General features: G+C 36.2%; 1 protein-coding gene across 4 annotated transcripts in view; it reads right to left on the bottom strand.

Moving 5' to 3' along the window:
- Positions 1-15,955, bottom strand: part of herc3 (HECT and RLD domain containing E3 ubiquitin protein ligase 3) — a 49,178-nt gene that overhangs the window by 12,671 nt on the left and 20,552 nt on the right. For 2 of the 4 annotated variants that reach the window (XM_015344592.2, XM_015344588.2), the window contains 10 exons: positions 13,927-14,038; positions 12,047-12,236; positions 11,670-11,833; positions 10,720-10,833; positions 9,645-9,668; positions 9,445-9,534; positions 7,794-7,964; positions 5,952-6,095; positions 4,194-4,360; positions 1,189-1,255 (listed from right to left, as the gene is read on the bottom strand). In XM_015344592.2, the coding sequence (XP_015200078.1) occupies positions 1,189-1,255; positions 4,194-4,360; positions 5,952-6,095; positions 7,794-7,964; positions 9,445-9,534; positions 9,645-9,668; positions 10,720-10,833; positions 11,670-11,833; positions 12,047-12,236; positions 13,927-14,038 (1,243 nt within the window). The remainder of the gene's footprint in view (positions 1-1,188; positions 1,256-4,193; positions 4,361-5,951; positions 6,096-7,793; positions 7,965-9,444; positions 9,535-9,644; positions 9,669-10,719; positions 10,834-11,669; positions 11,834-12,046; positions 12,237-13,926; positions 14,039-15,955) is intronic. The other 2 variants (XM_015344593.2, XM_015344591.2) reach the window with 2 other exon arrangements.

Consider the following 15,955-nt stretch of genomic DNA (forward strand, 5'->3'; position numbering starts at 1 on the left):
CGCCGTATAAATGGCTGACCCTGCACTCTGACCCCAAGCTTCTCTCCCTGTCTGTGTCTGTCATGGAGAGCAAATTGGGGTATGCAAAAAAGACAAATTCCTAATACAAGAAATTGTATATGGCCAATAAACTGATCCTATCTTATCTTAAATCAACAAATATTTCATTTCTAATATTAGCCTGGCTGTTGGTTTTTCTTTTCACAAAGAATTTAATTTGAAACAGAAAGGTAATAGCATCTACAAGTAGAAAAAGGGGCCTTTTGCTTACACTACCTCACAGTTATTATTCATGGAACTGCTTTATATATTTCAAAGCCCTGTGATATTTAGCTTATTTGCTCTGCTTGTGCATAAGCTAACAATGCTAATTTAATCATACGCATGATTTTTTCTTAAACACAACTTGTAACAAAACATTTAGAACAGTTTACTATAATTATTATTAATCCTAGTATAAAAAGAAATCCTGCACTCTTTTAAGTGCTTTGATCCAAATCCTAGAAGACATTTCAAAATGTAAGTGACTTCCATTACAGAGCAACACAACTATGAAATAGTTCCTAAAATTTCTAAAATATTTCCAGAAAACAGACAAAAGCACATAATAATAGTTGTCTTGACCCACGTTTATTTTTTTTACAAATGAAGTCAGCAATAAACTCCCACATGTTATTCATTCAAGTGTATAATTTGTGGCCTAATTTGTCCTAATTACAATTATCCTAGTCCCTTCTGCAAAGCGACCCCTCAAACACAAAATCTTCTGCCAACAATCTGTTGATCCTCATGTAGTGGCTACTCTTCACTGGTTACTCTCACATCTGCAGCTGCACCTTCAGAGATACCAAACTAGCAGTACTATAGTAACTTGAATTAATTATCTCAAAGTCTAATCAGCAAAACTCAAAGGACAAATCTGATTACCATGCTGCTTATCTAACTCTCTCATTTCCATGGATGAGAAACATTATACAATAGACAACAGACTTCGTTCTCATTGTTGGCAACAACTATATAGTTCCTTGTTTCAACAGAGCTGCTTAGCCATTTTTTTTTAAATACCACAATTTATCAAAAATAAATTTCCTCACCTTAAATTCTTTTGGAATATTGACAACATTTATTAGCAGGCACCTGAGTTGCTGCTAAATATAAAGTTCACCTCCCCAGGGCACTTGGACTTACGGCAAAATTCAGACAGAAGGACTCCTCCACATCATCCCCTTGATAATCCAGGAGTTGCTGAAGACTCCTGGAAAGAAAATGGCAGAAATAATAAGGAGCATTAGAAAACACTCTGACAACAAATTAATAGAAAGATATGGAAAGTGGTGTTATATTAGCTTTTCATAGGACTGCACATATGTTCAACACTTACTGCAGGCATAAAGACAAACACGAAAGATGTTATACTGTATGCACAAAATATTACAGTAAAATATGAGTAGCAGCCCCTGCAACAAGAAAGAGATGAAGGGCCTTTGTGTTAAAGGTCATTGCCGCTCAATGTATACCTTAACTTTAAGAAAGAAAATATATGATGATATAAAAATAAATGCCAAACAAATCTGTGTTCAGAAGCTTAGGATGAATTTGAACTCATGTGAAAGCTGTTACATTCAGTTCTTAATAGATCATCCTAAACATAAAGAGACTCTTGTTATAAAATTAATCAGTGCGTGACATGTTTAATTGGTGACAGACAGTAAGTCATTTGCTATTTTACTTCAGGGGCAACTCATCTTCAGCCATCCAACAGGATCGGTACCTCCGAGTATCATAACCATTTTTAAACCTACAATCAGACAGTTTAAAACCCTGGAGAGTGTTTCAGAAGGAAGCATACTATTTTAAACAGCTCTAGTGTTAAGTTACAGAACTGTGAGATCATCTACCAGCTGTGCCTGGATGAAAGGGACCTGCCTGAAAAGCCAGCGAAATGCAGATCTTCTGGAAATCATGCCAACATGTCAAGTAGAAATGTCATCAGCCATCTTATTTATGTTGGTCTGCACTTACTACAGCACCAATAATAGCCAATGATGAAAAGGATTTAGAGTTCCAGGAGAATATTTAATAGAAGACGATATCATGAATTGGAAAGCATGCCCTCTGGTGGACACTGCTGCTCTAGATTACCTCAAAAACAGTGGTTCCAATACCACAACATTAAGGAGAGGGTCGAATGTACTGATCCTCACAAAATTATACTATACCAAATACTAGAAGTATTTTTCTTTAAAGCCCTATACTAATTAAGAATAATGTGTTTACAATTTATCCCCGTACAAATGTATATGTCTTATAATTATAAACAATGTTTTTCAAAAAAAGATATGCTAATGTAAGGCAAAAATGCATCAAAGATGTCCTGCTTCAATTAATGGTGTTTTTTTACAAAACAGCAATGCAAAGCTTAATTTCACAACAAAATAACAGCTGTTAAATTTAAGTACAAAGGCAATGGTAAATTCCATGGGAGCAAAAACCAATGGATTTTATCATTTAAATCCTTTGGGAAATTAGAACCTTATATACTGGGGCTACCTCAAATTACACTCCTCATGAATAAAAAACATGAGTTATGTCAAGTTGCTGAAAAGCAAAAAATGCAGGGCAAGAATGTATTTGAGATTTGCCTCCCTAGTCACCTTAGAGCTGTTTTCTGTTTTCTAATTTAGAGATCAGTAAATGGTTGTACCACTTTCCCCTGGCCATCTGCAAACAATTAGCCCGTTAAATATTAACACAATTAATTAAGGAAGCATTTCAAAGTGCCTCAGCTGGTAAAAAATGTGCATAAAATACATGTGAAATTTCTACCAGGCAAATACCTAATAACAACCTTGCCCTTTATCCTTTTGCATATATGTTAAAGACAGAATTACTCTAAATTACTGGATATGGGAGTTTCACATTCCTGTTACGTTATGTATTACAATGTATTTGCTTAGAGGCTAACGTAAAAAAAATAGTTTTTGGAACACAATTCATAAAACTCAAGAAAAAATTAACATTAATACTCAAATTCTAACATTATCCCATTGGTGTGACACTAAAAGTAAAGCCGAGTACTGCATACAACTTAAAGAAATGTATGAATTGAAAAGTATGAAAACATTTTAATTTAAAAAAATAAAGCACAAAAACTGGTAACTGACATTTACATGACACTTTTGTGTCAACATTGTTTCATTAGCTGGAAGTCCATATGGTGGCCCCACTTTCTTGCACATGTGATTCATTCCTTCATAAAACATAAATGGAGGCATAACAGAAAATAATAAAAAAGTAACACGATAATACTAAAAGTCCTACTTCACAACACTCTGAATTAAGGTTATCAGGTAAATCTTTAACAGTGGAATGATAACAGAAAACTAACAAAAATGATATAATATGTTATTCCATCATATTGGATACAGTATGTGCATATTATTTGGCATATTTAAAACTGATTAGGCTCTAATGTAATTTACCAATTTTTTGAAAGTTTAATGAATATACCCATCTGCAAAACAACATGTTCACACACAGCCCTCAAATCCACACCTCACCCTCATTAGCATTAGGGCTTTGTGTATTTAACATGAGTTTGGAAATTTCCATTTGCTTAATATTTACCGTATCACATTTGCCTCAAGACTCCATTCTCCTACTTTTGTTCCCTGAGATTAGGTCCGAATTATTTCATGTGTTGACTTGCTAGGCTTCATGTTTCATTAATTTCTCTGAGCCGAAAGCAAATAATATGAACCAGTCAGCATGGGACTTGGACATCGATTTGTTTGGTTCAGTGAAAGGACTCCTTCAAAATGAATGGTTTGTGAACTTCACAGTTCTATTTGTCAGCATGATCTATGGTTAAGTGAAGATCTTACTTCCCAAACAGTTGCGCAGCCTAGAATGTTTTGTATGCAACACCTTCCAGAATATGTAAGAACATGCACACATACAGCTTGATGGCAACACACAAGACATGGTACTGTTCAAATTGGGGGGAAAATCTTTGGATGCTTTCATACTAGTCTTGACTGATGGAAGCTTTATTTTTCTGACCTCTCTCTGTCTTACTCAGACCATTTACTTTTACGTAAATTTAGGAACAAACAGTATTGATGGGTTGAAGATACCATACGGCATCTTTTCATATCATCCAGGTATGTGTGTGGGAGGTGGATGTACTGTACCTTCCTTCAGTGGGGGACAGTTCCTTCAGGTCCTCCAGAGAAGGAGGTACATCCAGCAGCTTCTTGTAGAGGGCCAAGGGGAAGTGCAGGTCTACCACAGTGGAGTTATAGATCGCCAGGCCGCATGTAATCCCAATGAGGTGGAACCAGTTGAGTTCAACAAAACACTGACCAAAAGCAAAGAGACATGAGCATTAAATCACAACTTTGCACTAAAGGCTCAAAATGGTAAGATGATAAATTACAAAACGTGTTTTTTTCCTGAAATATTGTCCTTACAACACACATTGAAATAAATGAAAAAAATATTGTGAGAAAATGTCACTCACAGTTGTACTGTATGGTTTGAATAAAAAATAACTTAAATAAACTAAAGTCACTTTAGTGGTTATAATACATTACAGCATCCTTCATCTTTTCCTAGAAGCCTTACAAGTAAGAACGGATTAGCAAACAGAAAACCACTTTTTGGAAAGTTTTAAGCTTTTACCTACTTCATAAAAATACAGCATTTAACACAATCTTATGAGTTTCTGCATAGAATAAAAAATAATACAAATTTATATTCAGTTTTACTCTGTATACATGATGTTTTAAGTGCATTTTGTAGTGAAGTAGTACAGTATGCCTTTGAACTCATGGAAGTTACGAGATCAAATTTGTGCTTCATACACTGATGTGTACCCCCAGAGAGGGGGTCTTTTTCCAGTTACTCCAGTCCACCCAGCTGTTTCAAAGGGGTCCAGCACTGTTGGGGATTTATCCCTATGATGGGCCAGCATGCCATCAAGTGGGGTGGGGGTATCACACGCTGTCTAGTCAAAAAGCAAGATGTCCAGTTTCTACAGAAAACAGGAGCTCTGGCCTGTTAAGCCACTGTAGCTCTGGCTGTGTTATGGACATTACCTTTACCAACGTTAGGTCACTACATACAGTATTTATTTAAATTTAATTCTGGCAAATGGATAATGGAAAGTCATTATCCTGCAAAAGGACTTGACTGTGAAACAAGGATATTAAATAAGAAATTAAGCTCTACATGCAAAAAATGTTTACATGCTAGGCACAAGCATCAACATGGAAAAATGTATTTGCTGCTCATTTAACTGCTATACATTACTGACCTTACTGTTTAATTTCAACTGCTTTACAGGTAGCCCACTTGTTACAGATAACTAAACTCATTATACTGAAGGATTTAAAAAACATTTCTGATACTGCTTTAATCAAATCCGATATCAGACTCAAATCAAACTTGCATTGGGTTCAGTTATTTCCACTGTTTGATCCATTCATCCATTTTCTAACACCTTCATCCTATTCAGGATTGCAGGGGAGCCAGAGTCTATCCCAACAAGCAATGGGCGAAAGGCAGGATACAACTTTGGTGGGACATCAGTCTATCACAGGGCAAACAGACACTCACACACTCACTCACACCAGGGACAAGTTTCCCAAGAAGCTAATTAAACTACCAACATTTCTTTGGATTGTGAAAGAAAACCGGAGCTCTTGGTCGTAAACTCACGTGAACACGGAGAAAATATAAAATTCCACACAGATACTGTAGCATCCCAGGTCTGGAACTGAACCCAGGGCCCCAGCGCTGCGAGGCAGCAATGCTAAGCACTGTACCATCTCGCCACCCCTACTCTCTTTCATATACAGTACTACTAATCTACAGTGAACTCTCAAGTATCATATTCTTCTCCATTGATCTGTTATTACTGTACTTTGTTTCTTCACAGCATTACTCACTTTGTCTGAGAACCAAAGAAGGTTTGATTCTTCGTAATGGGTGAACATTCCATAGACTGGATCCAGCAGTTCTTTGAGGAGCAGAAGGAAGAACTCTTTTGTTACCCCTCCTGCATCTACAGCCTCTTCTCCATCAAAAATGACCTGGAACCAAGACATTACTATTACAGAACAGGCCTTTCAGAGAAACACAATCACTGCCTTTGCAAAGAAGAAAATAAGTGAAAAGAGAAGAGTCCATACAGTATGTAAGTGCAAATGTTAGGTTTTCAGGAACAATTAAGGGAAGGAAAAACAAGTTTGATAATGTACAGTACCTGCGTAATCTGCTTGTGCCAGTATAAATTACTTTGTTGACTGATAATGCATCTTAGATTATTTTCCACACCAGACACCCATTTGTTCCCAAAGTGCTGACATTACCAGAAAACCACATCTGGGAAGTCTAAACATACTAGAAAGTGATGTAACAGCAACGAGGGGATCTGAAAACTGTAATGACATGTACCCAATAACCTACAATATTCCACACTATACCTTTCACAATCCACAACCTGCAAACATTTCTAAACAGATAACAGACAACTAGACAGGGAAGGAAGACTACTAATTTAGAATGCTATTATTAGTGTTAAGAAATGTGTTTTGAAATGTGTCAGTGTGAGGAACAAGTAAAATCCCACCCCGAAAAGAAAACGAAAGCAAAATATCAAATAATATCCAACAAAAATATAAAATGCTTAGGCTTTGGCTCAGGTGTACACTGAACACAGCAAAATTAAAACATTCTTGTTCCCCTGTGAAATAAAACTACTCAATGAAGGTATGTAAATGTAGTACCCCCATTATATATTTATTTATCCATTTATTCATCACATAATGTTGCTGTGATCTCATGTGATTTTATGTGACTGTTATGTTTTGCACTTCTGTGGGAGAAGCCAAAGACAAATTTCCACAGCAATGGACAATAAAGTATCTAAGAATAAATAACCAGGGTATAACAATGTACTCCAAAAATAGCACTGCATCCCGAATATACTGCAGTAAAAAATTCTCATGAACGGCTGAACCTCTTACAATGCTGAGGTTGTGTATTATTCCTATAGTCCAAGGGTGAAAGAGATGATATCTGTACCACACCCATGGAAGAATGGTTTTTATACCATCTTGTGCATTCCATACCATGTATTAAACAAATGTATGAAACCAGCAGTCATATCACCCTGCAGCTCACTACTGGTAGCTCACTGAAGCTAAGCAGTTGTGAGTCTGGTCAGTACCTGGATGGGAGACCTCCTGGGAAAAGCTAAGGCTGCTGCTGGAAGAACTGTGACCAGTAGGGGGTGCTCCCCTGCAGTCTGTGTGGATCCTAATGCCCCAATATAGTAAAAGGGATACTATACTGTAAAAAGGTGCTGTCCTTTGAATAAGACTTAAACTGAAGTCCTGATTCTCCGGGTCATTAAAAAAAGAGTAGGGGTGTTACCCTGGCATCCTGGCCAAATTTTCCCCTAGCCTTTACTAATCATGGCCTCCTTATAATCCTCATCTATGAATTGGCTTCATCACTCTATTCTCCTCCCCACTGATAGCTGATGTGTGTTGAGCATAGTGGCACATCATCCAGGTGGATGCTGCACACTGGTGCTGGTGGAGGGGAGTCCCCATTACCTGTAAAGTGCTTTGAGTGGAGTGTCCACGAAAGCGCTATATTATTATACTTAAAAATTCTCATAGCCATTGGTATACCTATTAATGAATTTTCTGATAATGTGAGATTAAAGCATGAAACCTGTCTGTGATTTACAGTGTGTAGGCCTGCTCAAAGAGATCTCTGACCTTGAGTGGCTTCTTGAGGTCGATGTCGGAGTAGATGCTGAGCTCACGTAGGGCGTCACTAACCAGGTTATCCCGCCTTACATGCAGCACCAGGAAGGGATTGCGGGCCAAGAGGGGCTCCAGCGTCAGCAGCATGAACATGTTGTGCAAATTGGCTCCACTCACGGCCATCTGGAGGAGGGAAAAAGAAAAGCCCACCTCTGCAACAAACTGAGAATATAACCCACAGCTGTGAGCTGTGATTGTAGAATGAGAAGGTAGAGGCTTTTGTTGATATTTGTGTTCTTTAATATGATACAGCCTCACTTAAAGAGGTACAGAACATCTAATTTGTAACAAGCACACATACATCATTTGAGGTCTGCCTGGGAAATTTATGACTTGTGAATCTCCAAAGGAGAGATAACACATTCTTTTGTTAACTATACAAGCTTGACAAGACACTGGAACCATTGAAAAACCCTCCTATGGGCTGAAGTTTAATACAGATGAAGGACTGTATTAAACTGGGCACAGATGATAAAACAAACCTTCTATATCCAGGAGTCTTCTGCAGACATAAAATAAAGTTTTTTTCATTGTCTAAAACATTGATATAGCAACATTCTTTTCAATTGTACTTTTTACATACTCACAACCACTTTTATGGGAAAGAAAACTGAACTTTTTGTTCCAGAAAATACAATGAATCAGAAAATCAACAAATACAACATAATGAGTAATTATTAAATGTACATCTGAGGTAAATTTCTTTTTTTTAGCAAATTTATTGGGATTTGAAGTGTCTAAATAATAATGAATTTGTACACATTTTATTATTTAACTTAAAATGATATATTTAATTCTATATTCTAATTTAATCACTTAATAATAATACATTTTAAATCACTGTTATATTTTAATAAACATTAAATTAAAGATAATTAATTATATAATATCCAAATGCAGATTTATACAATTAATATGTATAATACACAGAGGCCCCTCCAAATGTACAGGTTGAGCTGCCACATTTGTCTTTATTCATGATATAACTGCAGCAGAAGAATCAATTTGAAGTTTCCGAAAGCATTTTATGTGATTACATAGAAGGAAATTGTTCCATACTTATTAGTAAGAGCTTTATCATCTAGCTTACAATGAACCAAAACCTTTAGCCAATGCAACCAAGGAGTTCATCAGAAAAAAAGTCAAGAAGCAAAGACTGACAATGTGAATCTCCAGATTTAAATCCAACTGAGCGTGTATTTTTTAGTCAGAACTCTCCAAGAACAGACAAGAACTCAAAGTTACAGCAGGGAAGACTAGGCAAAGCATCTAAAATAATTCCTTAAAGAGTCTGGGGAGCTCAATTGATTACAGACTTCAGGCAACTACTGCCTCAAAGGAATATGCAAAACAACATTGATATTTGCACACTGAAATATACTTAAACTGAAGGTTGAAATCTCTCTATTGAACACAAAGTATCTTTGTTCTAAAATAACTAAATGTATGTCCTGTATTAGGTCATACTTATCATTAGTACTAATCTCATGGTCGGAAATACAAATTGCTTGACGGTGAAGCAAAAATAACAATTTTTGACTTTGCTTTCCTAATATTTTCAGAGGGCACTGTATGCAGTAGTTTCTCAATCTGCAAACATTACCTGCATCTGCAACTCAGCATCCGTCTGCAGCATTGTTGTCTTGGCTTGAGCATTTAATATAAACGGATAGGCACACAAAGTCACCGAGGTCTGCAAATGAAAGACAATTCATTCAGAAATATGAACTCAAGATAATAAAGGCATTTAGGATAAATGTACAGTATCGTATAAAATAATTTAAAAGGCCAAATTATTTATACCTGTAGAGGAGGAGATCTAATTTTCTGCAAAAATAGAAAGAAAGCATTGACATATTATATTCAAGAAAAAAAAAATTACATATATAATCCATCCATCCATCTTCTAACCACCTTAACCAATTCAGGGCTGTTGGGGAAGTCGGAGCCTATCCTAGCAAGCAACGGGCACAAGGCTACACTCTGGATGGGACGCCAGTCCACTGCAGGGCACATACAAACACCCACAATCACACTAGTGCAGTATGTTTTTGGACTGTGGGAGGAAATCGAAACACTTGGGGGAAACCTACACGAACATTGGGAGAACATACAAACACCCCCGGAATTAAAACTAGTGTCCCTGCATTACAATGCAACAATGCTAACCACCACACCACTATGGCACTCCATATACATATCTCAAATACATATCTAAACTTATATGAACATATATAACAGAATTTTAGCACTTTATACTGCTTTCACATGAACATAATGATCCTTTTTCTTACAACTGATAAGTTATCAGAACTAGCCTAGAATCTGATAGATCAATGAACTGTACATTGAAGAAAGACTGGGCACATTTAATGTGGAATTTGTTCCAAATATGAACTATTTCTTACTTTGGGTAATTCAGGGTTTTGAGTGCAAATCAGTCTCAAGACTTTATTTGTTAATTAAGTAAATGACAGCAAAATTTGATATAATAGCCTGTACTTGGGAACCTGAGGTTCTTGATAACTGATTAAATGCTTCATAGGTATGCCAGTTCAGACAGAAGGATGTCTTTCAAACAGCGCAGACGCATCTACTGTCGAATTTGCATGCCAAACTAATATCTTATATTCCAGAAACTGTTTATTTGAGAAGGAGAAGGAGAAACAGTGCTGTTACAGAGGGAAATTCATTCTCTTTCTCTTCAGGAATGAAAACAGGGAGCACTGTATGAGAAGACATAATTCTATTAGACGTGCAGATTTAACGCCCTCCTCAGAAAACCCCATAGATATACTACATTCCACAACGCTGCCAAAAGGTTTCTCTGCTCAGCATACAAGACAAGAGCCCACATAAAATAAAATACTACACTTACAATTTCAGCCTTACTCAGGAACCACTTCAGGTACTCTTCCTGAATATCCACAAGACTTGTAATATCAGGTATATAGAAGTGATTGTAATCCACATGCTGGGCTTTAAGATTTACCTGAAATATGATATATATTTAGTGCCTAACATTTGAGAAATTTAATTCAAAAGATTTAAGAAAAAACATATCATTTTGATGAAGAGAAACAGGAAAACTGACTCCGAGATCTATACTTTTGTAGATGTCCAAAGGAAAATAAAATCTACATTTTAAAAAAGAAAAATCAAGTGCAGAAAACCAAACTTCCTCAGCATAAATACATCCCAAAACTGGTCTGTTACATATCAATTTTAATGATTCACATTTTCTTTAGCATAATCCAACAAAGACTTAGTTTCACCGTAAATTCTTGCCTGTAGTTTAGAACAAATGTTAAAATCCAGCATACAAATTAATACTTGACCTGAATATTTGTTTTAGTATGATACAAATTTAAAAACTGATCTTGTATAGGAAATGAGTATAAAAATCAGAGCACGGTAAAATATAAGATCTGTAGATATACTCAATGTTCAACTTGAACAACTTAAGTCAAAAATTTAAAATTGTGCAGCCTACAGTAAATAACCAATAAACAAAATGAACATAAAAATAAAACAGATCAGAGAAGTTAAACTTATGCATGTACTTAAGGAAGAGTACACTATTTCTATTGTATTTTGTAAATCTAATCCTTTGCGTTTCCTAAAAAACAAAACTGAATTTTCTATAAGTGTTAGTGTGTTTTCCAAAGAAAACTAATAATTTTTTGCTGAAATTTAAAGACAGGAACCAATCCAGTTTGAAAGTCTCCACGTAGGCACATACAGATACAATACAACATTCAAGATCTACAAAATAAGACAGCTGCACCTCACTAACTCTCTAGGAAACCGAGGGAATTGAGATTGTACCTTGTGTAACTTCTCCAGAAGTTTTAATGCAGCATTGATGTAGCTTTCCAGAAACACAGGGATCAACAAGGCTTTACCTCCAGTCAACAGAAACACCACAGTGCTTTTATACAACTCAATGAGTCGAGAGAAAACAGCACAGTCCAACAAGGTCCACCAGTTATCTAAAAAGAGGAGAGAAAGAGTAAAGATTTAAATATTCCATGCCAAATGATGCCAATGACACAAACTCATGACTATATAAGGTATTTAACTTCACCTCTCAAGTTATACCATCTTATACCATTTCATTAGAAAAGTCAACACTATCCTCATAGTTTAAACAGACTAAGAACAATTTGCACCTGACAGTTACAGCAATGGTAATAAGGTCATACCAAGAACCTTGCTGGGATTTGTGTCCAGGCGGAGTATGGCCATGGCCAGGGGAACAGTCAAAGATATGTAATATTTAGAGTCTTGCAGCACTGGACATTCTGCCAGAATCAGATAGATGCGCATTGCTTCCACATCTGGAGGAGAACAGGGAAGCTGAGGAATCAGGAGGCTTTCAAAACTCTTTGTAGCCTAATGAAGAGGAGGAGACATTTCATTAATAAGAAGAAAAAACTAGACAGTAAATATGCAGAAAAAAAACACCTTTTCCCTTCAGGTTGAAATGAGAAACAACCAAGATAACCAAATGAGAAGACACACTATGATTCTGTGTGCTGAGCTGCACTGCAGTTCTCCCTACAGGATTAACTTGCTTTTACTGCCTGCTTCTGTGTTCAATGGCACCCATGTGCTCCATGTGCACCCAAACTCCCTCAGAAAACTGTGCTTCCATGCATCAGTGCTTTCTACGCATCCAACTGTAAGCGGTCCACATCAGTGCCTCTGTTTCCTGCCCCTTGTGTCTGTGAACTCACTTGATGCTTCCTTGCACCTTGGTGCCTACACAAACCTCTTTAAATAGTGAGTTCCTTCATACAGCTCTCACCTCCTTGTCTGCCTGCTTCATTGTCTTCATGCATCTCTTTTATACAGTGCCAGTGACCTGCAAAAGCATTCACCCCCTTCCAATGAGGTACATTCAGATTTTTACTTGCAGTTTATGCCACCATTTAACATATTTCACCCACAAAGGTATTTAAGTTTTCAAGTTTTGATTTAAAATTTTCATTTTAGTGTGCATACGACATTTGTAATTCCACAACATACTGAGCATCACTGGAACGGGGTGAATACGTTTGCAAGGTACTGCAAATTTGAACCTCAGTGCAGCTCTTCATATATTCAGTTCATCATTACAACTCTCTTGTCATTATGTGCCTCATGGACAACCATAATCTCCTCTGCAATTCAGTGCCTTAATGTATCCTATTTGAACCTTTTCCGTCTTGAAAAGTAAAGATTACAAGAAGACCTGAGACAAATATTCAAAATCCTCTAAAAACACTGACAAAGTAAATGGATATTAGGCATTTGAATAAACCATGAAACACAAATCAGAAGAGACTAAGTGGAAACTAAGTGGGAGTTCATTTAAAACCTAGATCAGGAGCTGCGGGAGTCTGGCACAAGCTACCCAGCCAAGTTTGAGAAGTCAGAACCCTGGCTCCTTTCAAGAAATGCCTGGATGAGATCCTTCAAAAATTAGCTGCTAGCTACCAAGAGGGCTAGATGGCCCTCTTATTTGTAACTGTTCTTATGATTCTACATGGTAGATGTCAACAGTCAATATTATCAATGACATTATGTTCCAGTGCCTATTATGGTTAGCTTTAAAGTACAGTATGAAAATGTGGGTTCATTCTAAACAAGGAAGACTTCCCTTTTTATTTGTTTCAAGGTGAGTTTTGAATGCATGGCCTACTTGCTGGTAGTAATAATACCAAGAACAATTCCTTGTGTGAAAGTATGAAAAGAAAAACAGTACATGCATACCATGAGTAACAAACAGCTGAGTGCAAAATCAAAAGACATCTATTTTCGTAGATTAGTTTTAAATTTACAGTTCATTAGAATGTGGGAATTCAAATAAAATTAATGACAATGCATCCCATTCTTCGTACATGCCCACTTTCAAGTTATAAATCATATTGTGAGAATTTCCCTGGAATTTCATCATTTCATTATAAATTATGATCTCACCTAGCTAATCCTAAGAATGAAATGTCTACCTGGAGAGCAATATAGATAAGAAAGTCACTGACAGTCAATAGTGCTAATATTTAACACTTAAAATGTTAATAAGATAAAAAGTCAGTTTTACCTGTTCTAACAACCTGGAAAATGAAGGCTTCATGAGAGTTTGAAATAACAACCTGACAGAACTCAAGTCGATCCCAGGAATTTTAGGATTGGTTTTAAAGTGTCCATCATCACTAGTCACATAAAAAGGAAAAGTGTCAAAAGTATAAAAACAAGATTTTGAAGCATTAGTATGAGTCTCATGTCTATGAAGGTGAAAGATCTGTATTTTCATAACTGGTTCCTTAAATGTCTCGGGGCTTCACAACAATACTGACATTGACAAAGAATTTCTCAGAAAAAATACAAAGTGTCATGAAAAGATATAATCACGTGTGCTGTTTATAACACAAGCTGTCAGTGATACCACACATATCAGTTCCTTGATTACTCCCATATGCATTCTCAACCATCAATAAGAAAGTGGCCAATCGGTGAAAGCCATCAGGGAACCATAAACTGCACGACTGGGTTCTCTAACATGAGTGATCATAGGATTTATGATGTAATTTCCTGTTCTCCTTGCATTCCGCAACATCTTGAGAAAAACACCAACATTCTTTTTAAGCTCGACAGATGTATGCTTGGCACAATCTCAAAGAAGGTTGTTTTATCAAAATCTTACATTCAAACTCAGTTTAAACTGATCCTTCATGATTAAAAAAGTGTATTAAAAATCACTGGTATGACCAGTTGTATGAAAAAGAAACATGGAATAGTGGAACAATATTTTGAAAATTCAATTACAGTAACAATATGCAAGTAATTTTTCTTGCTAAGATGTGCTAATACATTTAATGTAATAATTCTTAAGAACTTAACGATTCCACTGGTTATTAAAGTTTTGAATTAATTTCATTTTGGTATTACTGTCTTACTTGTCCTTTTATATAAAAAACTGTACTTATTTTTTACCATAGAGTGAAGTGTGCTACCTAATTTTTAAATGGAATTAAAAAAAAAAACTGCAGCAACAGAAAACAAAAACAGATATTTTTGTTTTATTCATCTATACATACAACAGTTTTAGAATGTCAGCTTGAGTTACAAATAGATGGAGCAAATGCTCACACTGCAGTGAAAATCTTTTATGTTGGTATTGCTGAAGATAATACCCTTCAAATTTAAAATATGAGATCCTTGGCTCAATTATCTATTAACTACCAAACAGACTACATGGGCTGAATGGTCTCCTCTCATCTGTAACCTTTTTCATGTTTTTGTGCTGTTTCTATCCAAAGACGAGAGGACCAATCAGCTCCTAGCTTTGTATAATTTCCTACATAAAGAGTAATGTTAAGGATGGGAGTCAGGTTCTGGGACTCAGAAATGAAGTCTGCATGCTCACATAAGAAGTATTTTGGCACATTTATTCTTCACAAATGTATATGAATCATGTTGTGAGAAAAGGTTTGTGAACCCTTTGTAATTATATAGATTTCTACATGAATGGCTCTTAAAATGTGATCTGATCTTCATCTAAGTCATAATAATAAAAAGATAGTCTTATTTAACAAACAAAACATGCAACATTTTACATTGTCATCTTTATTAAACAAATGGTTTAAACAATCAAGGTCATTGATGGAAAAAGTATGTGAACCTCTAGGTTAATGACATCTTGAAAAGTGGGTAATTAAGAGTCAGGTATTCCAATCAATGAGTCAGGTGTTCCAATCAACTCAGGTGTGGGTTTCACCTGCCCTGTCATATAAAAAAATCATACAATTTCAGTTACCTGCTCTTCACAACAAAATTCTGTTGAAGTCTAATATGGCCCGATCAAAAGAGATTTCAGAGGACCTCAGAAGAGTTGTTGAAGCTCATAAGACTGGAAAGGGTTACAAAAGGATTTCTAAAGACTTGGGCCTCCATCAGTCCACAGTCAGGCAGATAGTTTACAAATGGAAGAAATTCAGCACCGTTGCTACTTTCCCTAGGAGTGGATGTCCTACAAAGGTCAGTGCAAGGGCATGCCATACAATACTCAAAAAGGCGACAAAGAACCCTAAGGTGACAACCCTAAGGATCTGCAGGCATCTCTTGCACTT

Source organism: Lepisosteus oculatus, chromosome 1 (assembly GCF_040954835.1).
Source record: "Lepisosteus oculatus isolate fLepOcu1 chromosome 1, fLepOcu1.hap2, whole genome shotgun sequence".
In the NCBI taxonomy this organism is placed as follows: Eukaryota; Metazoa; Chordata; class Actinopteri; order Semionotiformes; family Lepisosteidae; genus Lepisosteus; species Lepisosteus oculatus.